The 16,506-nt window shown below is 32.3% G+C and overlaps 3 protein-coding genes across 6 annotated transcripts; 1 reads left to right on the forward strand and 2 right to left on the reverse strand.

Annotated features, from left to right (window-relative positions):
* Positions 1–722: 722 nt before the first annotated feature.
* LOC108754195 (rhodopsin) lies at positions 723–2,862 on the reverse strand. Its single transcript, XM_018496335.1, has 6 exons — positions 2,543–2,862; positions 1,993–2,328; positions 1,653–1,900; positions 1,311–1,569; positions 1,067–1,233; positions 723–934 (listed from the first exon to the last, which is right to left on the reverse strand). The coding sequence occupies exons 2-6, from the start codon at positions 2,320–2,322 to the stop codon at positions 805–807; spliced, it is 1,134 nt and encodes a 377-aa protein (XP_018351837.1). The 5' UTR covers positions 2,323–2,328; positions 2,543–2,862; the 3' UTR covers positions 723–804.
* Positions 2,863–3,389: 527 nt separating this feature from the next.
* On the forward strand, positions 3,390–5,466 carry LOC108754203 (DNA replication complex GINS protein SLD5). Of its 3 annotated transcripts, XM_018496353.1 has the most exons (3): positions 3,392–3,590; positions 3,658–4,239; positions 5,228–5,466. In XM_018496353.1, exons 2-3 carry the CDS (start codon positions 3,660–3,662, stop codon positions 5,230–5,232), a joined length of 585 nt encoding a protein of 194 aa, XP_018351855.1. In that variant the 5' UTR covers positions 3,392–3,590; positions 3,658–3,659; the 3' UTR covers positions 5,233–5,466. The 3 variants fall into 3 exon arrangements, with proteins under 3 accessions (XP_018351853.1, XP_018351855.1, XP_018351852.1); XM_018496351.1 differs by lacking the exon at positions 5,228–5,466 and having other exon boundaries at positions 3,390–3,587; positions 3,655–4,359; XM_018496350.1 differs by lacking the exon at positions 5,228–5,466 and having other exon boundaries at positions 3,658–4,359.
* A 77-nt stretch (positions 5,467–5,543) lies between these two features.
* Positions 5,544–14,717, reverse strand: LOC108754184 (multidrug resistance-associated protein 4-like). Of its 2 annotated transcripts, XM_018496307.1 has the most exons (18): positions 14,567–14,717; positions 11,230–11,340; positions 10,875–11,009; positions 10,613–10,817; positions 10,312–10,531; positions 10,080–10,236; positions 9,760–10,009; positions 9,432–9,620; positions 9,038–9,324; positions 8,789–8,972; positions 8,306–8,652; positions 8,033–8,250; positions 7,737–7,934; positions 7,143–7,373; positions 6,837–7,067; positions 6,457–6,758; positions 5,701–6,348; positions 5,544–5,622 (listed from the first exon to the last, which is right to left on the reverse strand). In XM_018496307.1, the coding sequence occupies exons 1-18, from the start codon at positions 14,638–14,640 to the stop codon at positions 5,593–5,595; spliced, it is 4,017 nt and encodes a 1,338-aa protein (XP_018351809.1). In that variant the 5' UTR covers positions 14,641–14,717; the 3' UTR covers positions 5,544–5,592. The 2 variants fall into 2 exon arrangements, with proteins under 2 accessions (XP_018351809.1, XP_018351807.1); XM_018496305.1 differs by lacking the exon at positions 5,544–5,622 and having other exon boundaries at positions 5,668–6,348.
* Between the last annotated feature and the right edge of the window lie 1,789 nt (positions 14,718–16,506).

Below are 16,506 nucleotides of genomic sequence, written 5' to 3' on the forward strand. Positions count from 1 at the left end.
GGCCCAATAAACGAGAATGGATTAAAGTAGATTGAAATGAATTCATGTTTTCAGAAAGACGCATGCGCGAACATTGAAAGAACCCTTTTTCAATGCATTTTTATTCATTTATAGGAATTAAAATCTCATTTACCGGGTTGGTAGCACTATCTTGTATCCCCCTTAAAATCGTACAACTTTTGTCTGAAACTTCCTGTAAAGTCTCATGATTTCCAGAAATTGACTGTTTTAATTAAAATAGGGCACCCTGTATATGTACACATACGTTAAAAAATGTTTGTGGTTGAATAGAATTCATTTGTGATTGCATGCAGTATCTATTTAATTCTATAAAATTAATTACAGATATTGTTAGAGCGATATAATACCGCATATCGCTCACGATATAATTTTTAGCGACATTATATAATTTGCTAATTCCAAAGTGACCATATATTCCAAGAGATGATAAAATTTACAACTGCGCTATGAGCCATTTATGAGAGATTCGTCTTGTGGTGCGGCCGAACCATACAATGTTTCATAAACTAACAGCTATAATGAAATTTAGCCCTCGATTTTTCTGTTAAAATTTTTCGCATATTCGCTTGGCTGAGGCTCTCGCTTTGATCACAGTTTTTCTTATATAAAATATCACGGTTAAATATATTCTCGTTAGTGATGTATCTCTCTTGCACACGTTATTTAATGCAGCTATTTACAACTCATGATGATGCGATTTCTGTATGACGAGAATATAATAATATTTCAGATCCATTTACATCCATTTAGTAAATGTATTCCATCGTCAAAAAAATCATTATTTTATGCGACAGGTTTTTCGCCTTCTGTAACCGTGGTAGTCGTGGACATTGTGTCCGCGCCAGGCGCCGGCTCGGAGGCACACGCCAGAGATGGGAACCTTTGGAAGAGAGCAGCTCGATACTTGGGATGGCTGAAATCACATAGAAAAAAGATTAGTTCCGCTAGAAGCATATGAGACAATTCATCTGCTTTACTGTATTCTATCTGTAAAAATATATTTTAATGACGACATACTTCAGATAATGGAATTGTTGCGACCTACCTGATGCCATACACAATGGGATTGTACACAGCATTGGCTTTGGCAAAGAGAGAGCCCCAAATTGTGAAGAGCGGACTGATTTTGGTTGTCTCAAAAATGCCTGAGAAATTGATGACTAGGTACGGAGTCCACGCCATAAACCACAAGGAGATAGTCATGAGAGCTACCTATAATTAGTAACATCGTTATAACTACCATATAAGTAAGAACAAATTGGAGAGAGTTTACAAGCAAGAAGGCTTGCCTTCGCTAATTTGCATTCGGCGCTGGTGCTTTGGTTTTCGGCGGATCGCAGAGAAGCGACGTTCATCTTCTTCGCTTGCTCACGCATGTTCTTCTCATGAGCGGCGACCGCTTGAATGATGAAGAAGTAGCTGTAGATGATGAGGAACAGCGGCATAAAGTAGACAAAGATGCTATAGAACAGGATGTACGATCTGGATACTATATCCTTGGTTAAGTAATCGGTACCACAGGCAGTCATGTTGCCTTCGGGCACGTAGCTGTGAAAAGGAAATGTATGTTGCTTATAATTCATAATATTCTTTAATAATAGTTAATATTATTTTAGATTTTTGCATCTCACCGATTCCATCCGAACAGTGGGGCGATTGTCCAAAGTATCGTGAAGAGCCAAATAGCGAATATACGAATGAGGGCGCCTTTAATGGTCATTGGCTTAGCAGACAAGCCTTTGACAATTACGTTATACCTATCGAATGCGATCATCGTCATCGTCCATATGGAGCCACACCCGAACAGGGAGCCCGCCATGCCGTACAATTCACAGAACAAAGGTCCTAGCACCCAAGTCTCATAATAGCAATTGATTACCTGTGCACATCATTAATTGAATATACAGATCGCACCGAATATTATTGTCGCATCAAATATTTCGATCGTGAATGCCTTGGATTAGAACGCACCATAGCTGGAGACATGCACAACATCATGAGGAAATCAGAGATGGCAAGATTGACGACGAGCAAGTTGCTCGGAGTGCGAAGACTCTTGGTGGTGGTGAATATATATATCACCATGCCGTTACCAATGATAGATATTGTGCCAAGGACGCCGATGGCGAAACCAAGAAGTCCATGCCACAGAGGATTCATCGGCGGGAATTGGTACCAGTGAACATCGACCATGTGGAGCATCTCCGGTGGCACTTTGTCGACCACTGTTTGATTACCAAATCCGCCTCCTTGTGCTGCCCACGTGTAAGCTGCATGACTTGGTCCGGATACGAAAGACATGGTGAACTGCGAAAGTCTCTAGATTAATTAATATTCTTTTATGTGAGATTACTTATATACTATTTATAATTTGGACTACTTAGCGTTGAAAAAATTTGAAAAGAAAAAATTTAAAAAGAAACAAAGACAGGAAGTTATTCGAAGTCAACAAGCCTTCACCGAATTTTCACATTTCCTTGCAGATAATTATGGCAAAAAAAAAAATTAATTCGTGACTTGCCTCCGTTCGTACTACTTGGAAAAAATCGTCGTGGTGAACGAACTAATCCAAGTAAACTGTAGGATCGTCGGCGTGATATCTTGTAACGGCCTATCCGTGAAGACGCTTGCAGGTAGAGTTCCCTGTTCGGTCCACCATCGGCTGCGGCTCGAGGCTGCGCGACGATAAGCCGCGCTTAAATATACGTCGCGATCTTACGTATTTGACTATATACAACACTTTTCTAAGTCGGCAAACAGTCTTAAGAAATTCTCTATTAGATTACGCAGGATTTGGGAATACCTTGGGAGTACCTTGAGTTGCCGCACACAGAAACCTTACGAGAATGCAACAAGAATAGAATGCGAAAAATCACTTGATGGTACAGATTAATCAAAAGCAACGATTCAGTGTCTAATCTTAATAAATTCTCTAATTGTTAAAGAATCAGATTTATATTAAAATAATATTATAAATAATTTTAATAAGTATTTGTTTTATATATCTTTTATAATTTTTAGTTTATATATTATATATTATAAAAGTTTCAAAAGAGAGTAGATTAGGAGGGAATATAAATTGTAAATACAAATAAATATATAAAGTTTCATTTTATTTAAGGTTCCTAAGTAGTTACAGAAGAGCCATTTGAATCGTAATATTAAAAATGACACGTAAATTTGCGTCATTTATAAATAAAGGCAATTTAGATAAAACGAAATGATAAAATCGTTTAAAACAATCGTAAAAATGAACGAAAACTATCCTTATTCTCCCTGACAGTACATTTATACAAATAGAACTCGAATTTCGAACGAGATATTGCGCGATTAAATTCAAACGCAATCGATAGTAAGATCGAAATTTATTAAATTCGAGATAATCACGTGGGAAATTCGTAAGCGATTCAAAATGGCCCGAGCCGGGATCTGCCGAGAAGCAAATATTGATAGAGTATACGGAGTTGCGGTTATGTTCGTCCCGCCATAAGTGATGGATCGATGATAGCATCGTGATGATTCGTAATATTTGTATCAACAACAGATACTTTCAAAGATCAACACGATAGGTACGCAAAAGAAAAACAAAGTGCGTTTCTTTCGCGCGCGAATATTAACGATTATTATAATCAACAGCCATGGAGGAGAGCCTCGAGGATAATTTGTTGGATGATGGGGATGGCGTCGGGGAACTGACGGCACAGACGGTGCTCCAGGAGATCGAAAACGCCTGGATGAACGAGAGATTCGCTCCGGAAATCTTGCCGCATCAGTCCGACCTGGTGGACTGCATGCTGCAACAGATCGCGCACATGGAAGAGAACATCAAGAGGTTAGATAAGAATGATCTGCGAGCACTAGTCCACCGGATGGAACTCGATCGGATCAAATACGTCATCAGCAGCTACCTGCGAACACGTTTGGAGAAGATCGAACGATATACGATTCATATCCTGTCGGAGGAAGCAAATAGAAGTCCGGAGGAAGCCTATTTGACTCCAGGCGAGTTGCGCTTTGCTAAGGAGTACCTGGCCAATCTGGAAACATTCTTCAAGACGGTGGCTTTGCAACATATGCCGCCTAACTTTCAGCGATTTGAAGCGAACAAGTTTACCGTTAAACCTAATCTGCAGGCGCATGTGTTTCTGCGTGCCAACCAAAGGGTTACCGGCATAGTCCTGCCTGGTATGCTGAATGAAGAGATAGACTTTGAGGAAGGTTCGCAGCATATCATACAGTATAGTGCCGTAGCAAATTTGGTTAAATCTGGTGTAGTGCAGTTGATTTGACCTGGAGTTGCAGTTATTTATTTTTCTATATCAAGGAAACATAGCTAAGAGACAAAAAAGTTTGTGATATATATTTTTATGAATTAGTATATATACCTCTATTTATTATAATCATTATAAAATCTCAATATAATTATTCATTAAAAAGAAATCTTTAATAATTTGTTTCAACTTCATATAAAATGTCAAAATTTACATTCTAGTCTCTTTGACTATTAACAAGTAACATATTCTCTCATTTCTTATACGGAAGTTTAACATTGTATACAGCAGAGTACTTCGAAAGTAATATGTTACTTGTAACTGTTACAATTATTTTTTTTATGACTATAATGAATACAATTCTTACTTTGTACATGTACAATACAGCCTTAGACTAAAATAATAAGCACTTTATTAAACAGTATTTAAAGTTTTAGCTCAAAAATTAATATATAGTACTTCCTATAAATTATTCTTTGTTTCAAGACCTTTTTAAATTTATGTATAATGTAACCGAAAAGAATAGTAACAGTAACAAGTTAATTTTCTAAAGTAACTTTCTTAACTTTGAACATAGCGTTGATGAACACATTGTATTCCCTGATAATTCAATTTTTCAAGCCATTTAACTATCAGCAATAGCATTGCAGACTTATATTGCAATATATTATACTTTGTCATCATTTTTCAAATGAAATTTGATATTTGTATGATATTCAAATAGTTATAAAGTGGTATCAATTCTGTTAGAAGTTCTTTTAAATTTTTTATAAAATGCTTCTTATAAAAATTTAGTAAAGGCCTAATTGTATGTAACTAAAAAGAAAAATGATAAATTTATTTTGCAATATTAACACAAATAAGCGAAGAAGTCATATTCAATCAAAGAATCTTGATGTCCAATAATATTTTTTTGTGAATTTTACAATTTCCAGTTTAAGCAAACTGCACGCCGATTATTTGTTGTCTTGAAACACAGTAAACTGAAGCTGAAGTACGTGATATTACAAATTAAATTGACTTCCATCTGGACCTTCATATATTTTGTGATGGACCTCCCTATATTTTGTGACATCTTACCAATTCTATCATCGAAGGTAATAGAAATATTTCTTTACACACAAACATTTATAAAAAATAAGTACAAATTATTTAAAATAACTAAGTACTATAATCTAATCAATTCTCACTAAAAATATTGCTTAAAAAAAATAAAAACAAATTAAAATTAAGTAAAAGGAAATAAGTAATTTGTTCTTTTATTAACACAGACTTATTGTAGTATTTCTTCTAGAGTAGATCACAACGGTTCACGCCGTCGTTCATACGCCTGTAAACAAAATATTACACTTAAATATCTTTTTAATATTTTTTCTCATTCTTTATCACCATGGAGCAATTGATTTACCTCTTTGGCACATTGTTTAAGTTGTTCTGCCATCGCCTTTCCAGTTTCTTGCACCATATTACTGAAGTGACCTTGTTCGTTTTGTAACAAAATATACGGATGATCGAATTCTAATAATTGACCTTGATTCATCGTCAGTACTTTATCGTTGTCCATTATCGTGTTCAATCTGTGCGCTATTGTTAATACCGTGCAGTTTTCGAATTTCTTTCGGATCGTCGTTTGTATGAATGCGTCCGTCGTAGGATCCACATTGGCAGTAGCTTCGTCGAGCACAAGTATTTTATTATCTTGTAAAATCGCGCGAGCTAGGCAAACCAACTGTCGTTGTCCAACGCTGAAATTACTGCCGTCCTGTTCAACATGGTAGTCTAAGGAGCCTACCATGTGTTTTAATTTCACTTCTTCTAAAACACTCCACAGATCGGCGTCATGAAACTTATAAAAGGGATCGAGATTATCTCGAAGCGTAGCGGAGAATAATACCGGTTCTTGCGGTATTATGGAAATTTTATTTCTCAAATCGTGAAGCCCAATTTTCTTCGTATCAACGTTATCAATGTAGATAGTGCCGTCGAGTTTTGCCATGCGAAATAAGGCGGCGATTAGAGATGACTTCCCGGCTCCGGTACGACCCACAATTCCAATCTAAATAATTATAGAGAGAATAATTTAGAATAATTTAGAATACAATTATAATTATTTAGAATGACTTGAGCTTATTTGATAACGGATTTTTGTACAAGTGGTAATTACCTTCATGCCAGGTTTAACGACGAAACTTAGAGATTTAAGAACGGGTGATTCAGATTCGGAGTATCGAAGATAAACACGGTCGAATTTAATTTCTCCCTTAGAGGGCCAATTACTCGACGGTTTATCTATGGGATTACTCTCAAACGGGCCTTCTTTCTCAAGCTCGGTGAATTGTATTATTCTTTCTACGCTCGTCATCTGTGTGATCGTTTCTGCGGTTTGACGCATTCCGTACTGTACCATACCGCATAAAATGAGCACTTGCGAAATAGCTAAACCAACATGTCCGGCGAAAGTGTTTTCTAGCAAAGGCAAAAAGATCTGTAGATATTCTATTATTACGAACTCTGTAATTAGTAATAATTGTATCAAATACTTACCATCGTTTAATGCAACAAAACTGTATGTAACGATAGCGATAAATCCGATAGATACTACGTCCAGCGCTAAACCGAATACTGTGCTAGTTGCGATAATTAGTGAATAGGTGCTAGTGTGTAAATCTTGATGTTCGTCAAATTGTTTGCGAATAATCTCCTGGGCACCGGTAGAACGTATTGTCGTCAGACCCGACAACGTGGAGTTTACATGCGAAAACATGGGACTCTTTGCTAAAAATTGAAACGAACATTAATTTTTTAACACGAAAGATGGCTTCAGATGTCTAAAGAAGGAAAGTAATTTACCAATTCCTTCCAACCGTTTTGTGGTTCGCGCTATTGGAAGATAAATTTTTCTTATTATGCCAAACAAGAAAATCATAATGATTACAGCGAATATAATCCACCAGTTGATAATAAGTATTTGAACCAGAATTCCAATCATCACCGTAAATATTTGAATGGATACTGTCATAGTGCTGGGCAATATTTCATCCACTGCGCCCATGTCCTTTGAAAAACGATTTAAAATTCGACCTAGGAAAGTACAATTCTTATTTACTTGCATCCTGTTACATTACATTAATAATGATCAAACACTAAGGATCGATTGTTCCATCTTCGAATAAACTATGTGATAATTTATCTACTAGATAAACAAAATACTAAAAGAGTAAGAACATAAGAAAGTTATACATAAGTTATACATAACATAAGAAAGCCGACGGCGCGATGTTTGATTTCCTGCAGTATTGACAATGCCAACATCACAATAGGATGGCAAGATTCTAATTCAGCTAGCAATCCAAGAAAACAAGCATCGTGTGCCGCCGGCTTAAGAGAGTAAGAGTGAGCTAAAATTTACCGAAAAATGGAACAGCCTAAGTCAATATACTTTACCGGATGGATTATTGTCAAAGAACGACATCGGTGCTTTAAGTACGCACGAAAACATGAAATTATGTAAATTCTTGCTGGCATTCATACATATCTTGGCAAAAATTAAATTTTTTATTGTCGTTACTACAATGCTGATAGCAATAAAACCTCCATAAATCCATAAAGCCGTATTCATATCGAGATAGTATATATTCTCATCTATAATTTTGATCTAATTTGAAATAAAGTAGTAAAACATTTACGATACAATTACAAGACTGAATATATTGTACAATAGAAAAGTAGGAAATACTAACAGTTATTGATAGTAAAATTTTGTGACGATATAGTATCATTGGACATATCTCTATAATAGTCTGTGGTTGTTATAAATTCAGTGAACTCGTTACTAATATTCGATGCATTTTTTATTTGTCCAGTAGATCTCAGTGTGGAAGAAGGCATTGTAAAATTGTTCACTGCACTATGCTGTAGTTCGCGCATAACTTTGATACGCATCTCTTCTTGTCTCGTCCTGCATCATAAAATTTATTACATCTAGAAATAGGTTCTTCCTCATAAAAACTTACCAATAACCAACCCAATAGTCACAACCATTGCTTCCAATTTGTCCCAAAATCGTGCAAAACAAAAAGAAGATAATCATGATGATCGAAGCACCGCTACGAAAATATTTCCAATAAATCAATTTTGACAAACTTCCTTTAGCCAGAAGCTCCTCGGTTTCTTGAGGCTCGGCTTTCTCCGTGTCTTCATCATTGACGTTACCGTTTGGAATTATATCAGACATAGGATTTGCATCAATTTTTAATGATTCCTTCTTTTCGTTAACTTCTTCAACTCTCATTAATATTTCCAAAAAAATCGCACGTTTTTCTTGAAGGGCTGTAAATGTACCTTCATCTTCAATTTGACCCTTTTTGAAAAAATTCAATTAATTAAATTAAGTAAGTAATTCAAGTAATTAAATTTCATACACTTATAATAATGTGTAAATGTATTCACATAAATAATTATACATATATACATATATAACGTAATATTTTACATACATTATTAAGAATAACAATGTAATCGCATTGTTTTAAGTACTGCAATTGATGAGTCACGAGAATTCTTGTCTTGTTCCGCAAGTAATTGTTCATACATTCATTAAATAAATGTCTACCAACGTGAGTATCAACAGCTGATAAAGGATCATCGAAAAGATAGATATCAGCATCTCTGTAGACAGCTCTATAAATAGCAGATTATGTAAAAATATGTAACACTGTTTTGCAAGTGTAATATAGCAAATTTACCTTGCTAGATTAATTCTAGCACGTTGTCCACCGCTGAGTGCCGTACCTCTTTCACCGACTAAGGTCTTATCACCATACGGAAGTTGTTCGAAATCTTTCACAAGAGCGCATACGTTTACAACATTCTGATATTTAACGTTATCATAAGGCTGACCAAACAAAATATTATTTCGCACTGTACCAGTAAACAGCCAAGGTTCTTGGCTAGCATATGATATTTTGCCATTTATTTGTATTTGACCTTGCGATGATTTCAGTTCGCCTAAAATTGCTTGCAGGAAAGAACTCTGAAAATTAAATACAAACAGATTTTCTTAAAATAAATATTAAAATTCGTTTTACACAAAATATTACACACACGCATACAAATATAGAAAGTGTTCAATAGATATACCTTGCCTGCGCCCACAGGACCAATAATGGTATAGAGTTTTTTGTCTTTAATTTGAATGTTGATGTTATGTAATGTATTTACAATTTTAGTGGTTGTCCACGAAGCACTAACATTTTTCATTAAAATACTTGTGTCTTTAATAGTTGATGATTGTATCAATGGAACGTTCTCATTCAATAACAGGAAGTTCTAATAAAAGATTTCAAACTTTATTTTCATTCTGTTAGCATTTCTGTACTATAATTATTTACTACGTAACAATCATTGACTGATTTATATATTTCTTTTTATCTTTAAAATTGATCTCAACTAAGTAAAGTGATCTTACTTCAATTCTTTTTATAGAAACTGCTGCTTCAGCAGCACCCGCTACGGCCATAGGATAAAATATCGCCATAGTAAGTTGAAGAATATTAAAATATTGTGCCAGTGAGAATACTTTATCGGCGGATATAGAATGTCCACAAAGTACATAGGCCATAATTGTAAAATACAACGTTGTTCTTTCCGTGAAAACACAAGAGGCTAACGTGAAACCTCTTAGGTATGATATTAGCGTGAGGACATCGATTTCATATCTAGACGAAATAATGCATTTATTATATTAGATTTCTTTGTAATAACAATGAGACTGAAATATGTACCAACTTTCTTGCACAATTAACTAGTTCCGCAAATGGTTTCTCCCAAGTATACATTTTAATAACTTGTATGCCCTTGATTATTTCGGACATCAAACGAATTCTCTCGTCGGTTCTTACTGCGATTTTTGAACGTAACTTCGAGGTACATCTACCTATGTATCCTGCAAAGTACGTAAAAATTAGTAACTTATTGTATAGTTAGTTAATTATTATATATGTTTGCAACTGTACGTTACCTTGAAGAGGAATAGTCTGAATTATTATGAAAAATACACCGGCTAACGAAGCAATGCCAACACTCTGCCAAATCATAAATGCAATTATGGATCCTTGTATAGGCAGAATCCAAATGTAATGTAACCATAAAAACAATTGCTCGAATTTTGACATGTCATTTGATAACAGATTAACAACTTGTCCTGGAGTGGTGGATGTAGAACTAGATAAGCATAATATCTAAAGAGAAAAACAAATATTTAAAAGATTCTTAGAGAATGGACTAAAGATCTTTAAAACACTAATTAGCCTAATAGAGACCTTCCTGTATATTAAAGAGGAGCTTGCTATTCTCACTCGCATTCCAATCTCCATTAAGCCCATATGCGAATGATGAGTTATCATCACCACCATTATTGCTAAGATTATTACACCAGAAGCGTAAAGATACGCTTCTTCCTGGGTAGATGCTGCTCTTGGATCAAAGTGCCAAATGAACAAACCCAAAATATATATTTGCATAGTTCTGTAAAACGTATTTTTATGAGCAAATAACAATGAAATCATTATAATATATAGTTACCTTACAACGACAGCTAACACTAAAACCCATCCTCCGTAATAAAACAATGACCATATAAACGTTTTCTTCAAAGCTGTAAAAAATTTAGGCTGCCTGCCATTCTTCTTAGCTGCATGCACTTCATTTTTCCAATTCCTGAAAGCATTTACGTGCTAAAAAAGTGGGATAATATTATTAATAATTTATTAGTGCTGAGTAGCGATCATACAACTTTGTATGTATGTTGTATATATACGCACATCATACAAAGAATTTTCATGTTTTGGTCCTAGGAAAAGTTATATGATCGCTACCCTAACTTAATTATTGACGTATGATCTCAATGTAAATTTGTCTTAAAGATAAAATTATTTACTCTTCTAATTTGTTTCCCAGAAATTCACTATCATCAGCTGGCATAATATTGTACACATTTTTCATCTCCAAGTCATGATCTTTTCCATACCAAATTATTCTTGCCAACCACCTTAAATATAACATAATAAGAAATTATATAGCACATATGTATGAGAATACATTTGCTTTTATAAGATAAATATTTAATAAGACTATATGTCCCGTGATGAGATAGTAATGCTGAATGATAAGATCATGGAAAGTAATTAAAGATTTATTTAATATGTCATTAATCAATGCAGATTGTCACTATGTGCACAGTTTTGTTTTCGGATTTGGTAACGTTTGCAGTTGTAAATACATCAGTTTTGTGAACATATCATAAAACTGATATCATAAAACCATTTCAGCATTTATTAGAATTAACTACTAAAAAGATCAATAAATTGAGTAAGAATGATTTTCGAACAAAACAGTCCTGAACTCGATATTTCGAATATCGTTCTGATTTTAATAAAAAAATCCTACTGAAAAATATTTTATATTTTGCCAAATTGTGATGGTAATCCTAACAGGTACATTTATGACTATTGCTGTGCATTTAATTTAAGTTGCTGAGAATTTTATACATTTCTTGATTTCATTTTCTATTAAAGTAATCATATTGTTCTTCAAAAATAAATTAACTGTTATTATTATATTTATCTTTGCAATCATATACCTTCCCTCCAACATAAAATTATTTTATTTTAGATTAAAAAATATTATAGATAATTATTTTTATTATAAAATGTATATTCATAATATTCTTGATTTATATTCATAATTATGCTAAGAATAATTAGAATAATTCTGTAAAATATGTTAAGCATTATAAAGTGCAAATATATTTGTGTGTAATGTAGCATAACAAATCCGAAGTACCACATTATACTTTAAAAGTCAAGTTTAAGTATATACATATGTATATATACATACATATCCATAAGATAAAGACAGTTAGTCACACTATTACTATATATTATCATTTGATTGTATTCTGAGCTGATTTCGGTCAGGAGCAGGTATACATAATTTGGCTATCATAGATAAGAAGTAATATCTAGTAATTAATTTAATAGATAAATCTCTTATTATATAAATCTTTTATTATGTAAAATACATATTATATAATATTCTTATTTGATGTTATCACTTTTCATGATCTTATCTCAAGGTTTCTGATAAGTCAAATTATGAATACAATTCAAAATGTTAAATCATTAGGAATCTTGAGATAAAATCATGAAAAGTGATAAATAAAAATATCACATAATATTTAATACACAGTACTATTTCACAAATTCTTCAGAAAAAATGCAAAAAAAAATTCTTAAAAATTCTTACAAAATATATTAAATAAAATAAAAATATTTTTCAATAAAACAATATTTGCAATCGATAGAACGAACTTATATATTATATAAAAGATTCCTTTATTTTTGTTTCGAAGAAGATAATTAAATTATATTTATTTTTAGATTATACACAGAAAAAGTATGATTTATTTCCATGCTTTTATTTTTTTAAGGCTTCTAACTTAGCATTATTATTTTAATTTATGAGCTAGTAATGCTGAATGATAAGATCTTTGAAAGCGATTTAATAATTATTTAATATATTATTAATTATATTAATTTTATGCAAATTGTCATGTATTATGTACATAGTTGTTTCGTTTTCGGATTTGATAACGTTTGCAGTTGTAACACTAGTAAATACATCAGTTTTGTGGAAAACTGATATCATAAAACCAGATTTCAGCGTTTATACAATTTAATCAATTAAGGTCATTACATTTATACATTTTATTAGTTAATTAAGGATTAATTACTAAAAAGATTAATAACTGAGCAAGAATGATTTCCATATTCCTTAACATTTAGTAACTATATACAGGTAAAGTTTTTGCCAAACGTTTTTGTGTAAATAGAGTGGATTAAACTGAGTCGAAAAGTCCTCACCATTTTGCAATTTTCGCAATGGTTAACGAGTTATTAATTACTAAAATGTCGCTAAATATTGGTTTCCAATAATTTTTTATTCAAATACTATCAACTTTAGAAAAGCAGCGAGAGGCAAAAATTGTTCATTTTCTTCTCATAAAGTTCTGAGAATTTTTTCAGAATTTTTTTAATGCCATATTTTCTCATGTTGATAAAAATAAAAAAAATGCAGTACTAAGAGGTTAATCAAAATTCTGAAAAAATTCTTAGAATTCTATGAGAAGAAAATTAATGATTTTTATCTCTTGCAGTTTTTCTGTAAAGTTGATAGTATTTGGATAAAAAATTATCGAAAACCAATATTCGGCAATTTTTAGTAATTAATATCTTGTTAATTATTACGAATTAAAATTGCAAAATGGACTGCAAGATAGAGGACTTTTCGACTCATTTTAGAGCGATCTATCTATACAAAAGCGGTTAGCAAAAACTTACGGGACACTGTATCGATCGTTAAAAATATCTAGATAAATATAGATACTATGTTATTTACTAATTTACGAAATAAAAGCGTTTCACGTTATATTTTCAAAGTCTATTTTATTGATTGCAAATATTATTTTATTGAACAATATTTCCACTTAATATATTTTACAAGAATGTTTATTATGCGATTTCTCGTTTATTCTGATGATACAAACTGAGACGAAGAAGATATTCATTCTATTTCAGCGCTTACGTACTGATAGCTACTCCTATCTACCTTTATCACTCATTACGTGCAGAAAGAAGATAGAGGAAGGCCTTGAACGAGTGACCTGGAGTGACTAGGCCTGTTTTTTTTTGGTTGAACTTTGGTATCAATTCGTCTTTCTCCAGGAGGAGAGAAAAGAAAGAAACCATGTAACACAGTAATCATTTCATCTTTGTTTAACATTAGTGAACAACAAAGATGTAATGATTCTATTTCACTGTGTCATCTCTGTGTCTCTTGTTGAAAAGCTCTCAGAATGAAGCTTACAGCGTGTCGATATTGATTCATAATAACTGTAAATAGCAATCTTCTTCTATGATTAATGGTATTCGATTAATGATATCCAATACACAGAGTGACTCGGTTAAATTTTTTAAAAATAATATCAATAAATGATTAGGAGTCTTAAAACACCAGTCTTGAATCTGCGTCAGAGACTGCGAATTGCAACATAGAGAAATCGATCGTCTTCTCGTAATTGTATGCGACATTGTTGCTTTTGTTATTTGCGACCATAATTCAAAAATGAGTGATTTAAACGACGTATTCATGAGTCATGTAACACGTTCATATCTTTTACTCCGATCAATTAACTGTAACGTAAAAGCGACTCTCACCAAAAGAATAATTTGCTAATGAGATTCGCAGATATTCGTGGATTTGGATTGTTAACTTTTTTTGCGGCGTCCATGTTTCGATCCTGACGCGAAACACTTTGATCTCACGATTACTACGTTATGTCGACACTGCCTCTAACTTACTCCAAGCAATCCAAACTCCAACTGCCTCGTGCATAGCATGTGTTGCGATTTTTATATCTCACATACAGACACACACACACACGCGCGCGCACGCACACGCATGCAAACACAATTCATCACATTCATATAGATCTAATAAATTGAGTTGTGTTACAAATTGTAACTTGTCTTGTCGAGAAATTAATATGACATCAACGAGATTATTTACAGAAGACGGTCGATCTTACGTACGGAATTTCGTGTGACTTAATGTTAAAGTTAATTTAAGTGATTAAGAGAGAGAGAGAGAGAGAGAGAGAAAGAGAGAGAAAGAGAGAGTGTAAGAAATTTATAATATAATAGTAATTTTATTTGATTTATCATCTTATTAATTATTATTTTATAATCACGTATTTATATATATGTTTAAAATTCAGTAATAATCAATTTTTAATTAAAAATGTGATTTTATATAATATCGTCAGATTAGTTTGATTATCAATAGAGATGATAAATGTTGAGAAAAAAAGTTGGTATTTTTCGGCAATATTTAGCTAATATGCATATTTGTTTTTGCCATTCTTAGATAACAAAAATCATGGATTTAATAATGTACATAAATTTAAATTTATATGCTAATCTCAAATTTATATCAATCGTTGATAACGTCACCGTTCTTTGATTATTTTCAGATCCTCGGGACCCAATTGATTTACTGAATTTGCTCAGGGCCGATAGTATTTCGTGCGTGCAATAAAGAATCATGAGAATAGAATGAAAAAATGTTTAGAGATGTTACGTAAACCTTAATCCTATACTTATTGGTAGTTATTTTTATATGTAAGACGCGATGTAACATTTTTAATTGTTGAGTCACTAGAAAATGAAACCTTTTAATTAAATTGTATTAAGTTTCTTGCCATCATGTTTTCATCATGATGATGAAGATGGAATGACAAATTACTCGCATTGTTATATGATCATATTGCAGACAATATATAGATTCTTATATTTTTTATATAAATTGGAACACTTTTCAGAAAATCTAAATTTTTTGTCAGAATTTTTCATATATATGTTAATTATGAAATATTAAATTTCTAAGATTTTTTTGTAACTATAATTTCTGATGAAATGTTGTAAAATTTAAGAAATAAAAAATTTTGTTTTTTTAATTATATATATGGGATGAGAAATCTCAGAACATTTCAGAATTTACATGTATGAAAAATTCTGAGGAAAGATATAAACTTTCCGAATATTTCTGAGTATATCTCTAAAAAATGTTTTCTGAAAAATATTCCAATTCGTATAAAAATTATAAGAAAAATTTTCACTTGAGATGTATACTCACCTAGAGAGCACAAAGTCGTCTAAAAGATGACTAAAAGACGACTAAATTGTTACAAAGATATTTTTTAGTGAAAGAATGTAGTCGAAAAAATCGATTCGATGTCGATTCCATTATCATTTTTGATTGGATAGTCATTTTATAATCTTATCCATAATAACTAAAGGATGACTTCTTTGAATATCTTTTAGTTATCTTTAATAATTCTTTTAGTTTTTATATTTTGATGCAATATAACGTTTAATAACATCGAATTTCTAAATTAATTTTTACACAAAACGAAATAAAATCACATGACTGACAATATACGTCCCATTTTGTTCAACGTTTATTGTGTCCTATATAAAAGAGTTATTTATTATCTTTCATCATAAACCCTTTGGGAACTCGATCACAAAAAAATATTTTATAAGTGTTCATTAGAACACGAGTAAAATTTTTCATAATTCTGCATCTTTTATTCTAT

This window comes from Trachymyrmex septentrionalis, unplaced genomic scaffold (assembly GCF_001594115.1).
Source record: "Trachymyrmex septentrionalis isolate Tsep2-gDNA-1 unplaced genomic scaffold, Tsep1.0 scaffold78, whole genome shotgun sequence".
NCBI classification, from domain to species: Eukaryota; Metazoa; Arthropoda; class Insecta; order Hymenoptera; family Formicidae; genus Trachymyrmex; species Trachymyrmex septentrionalis.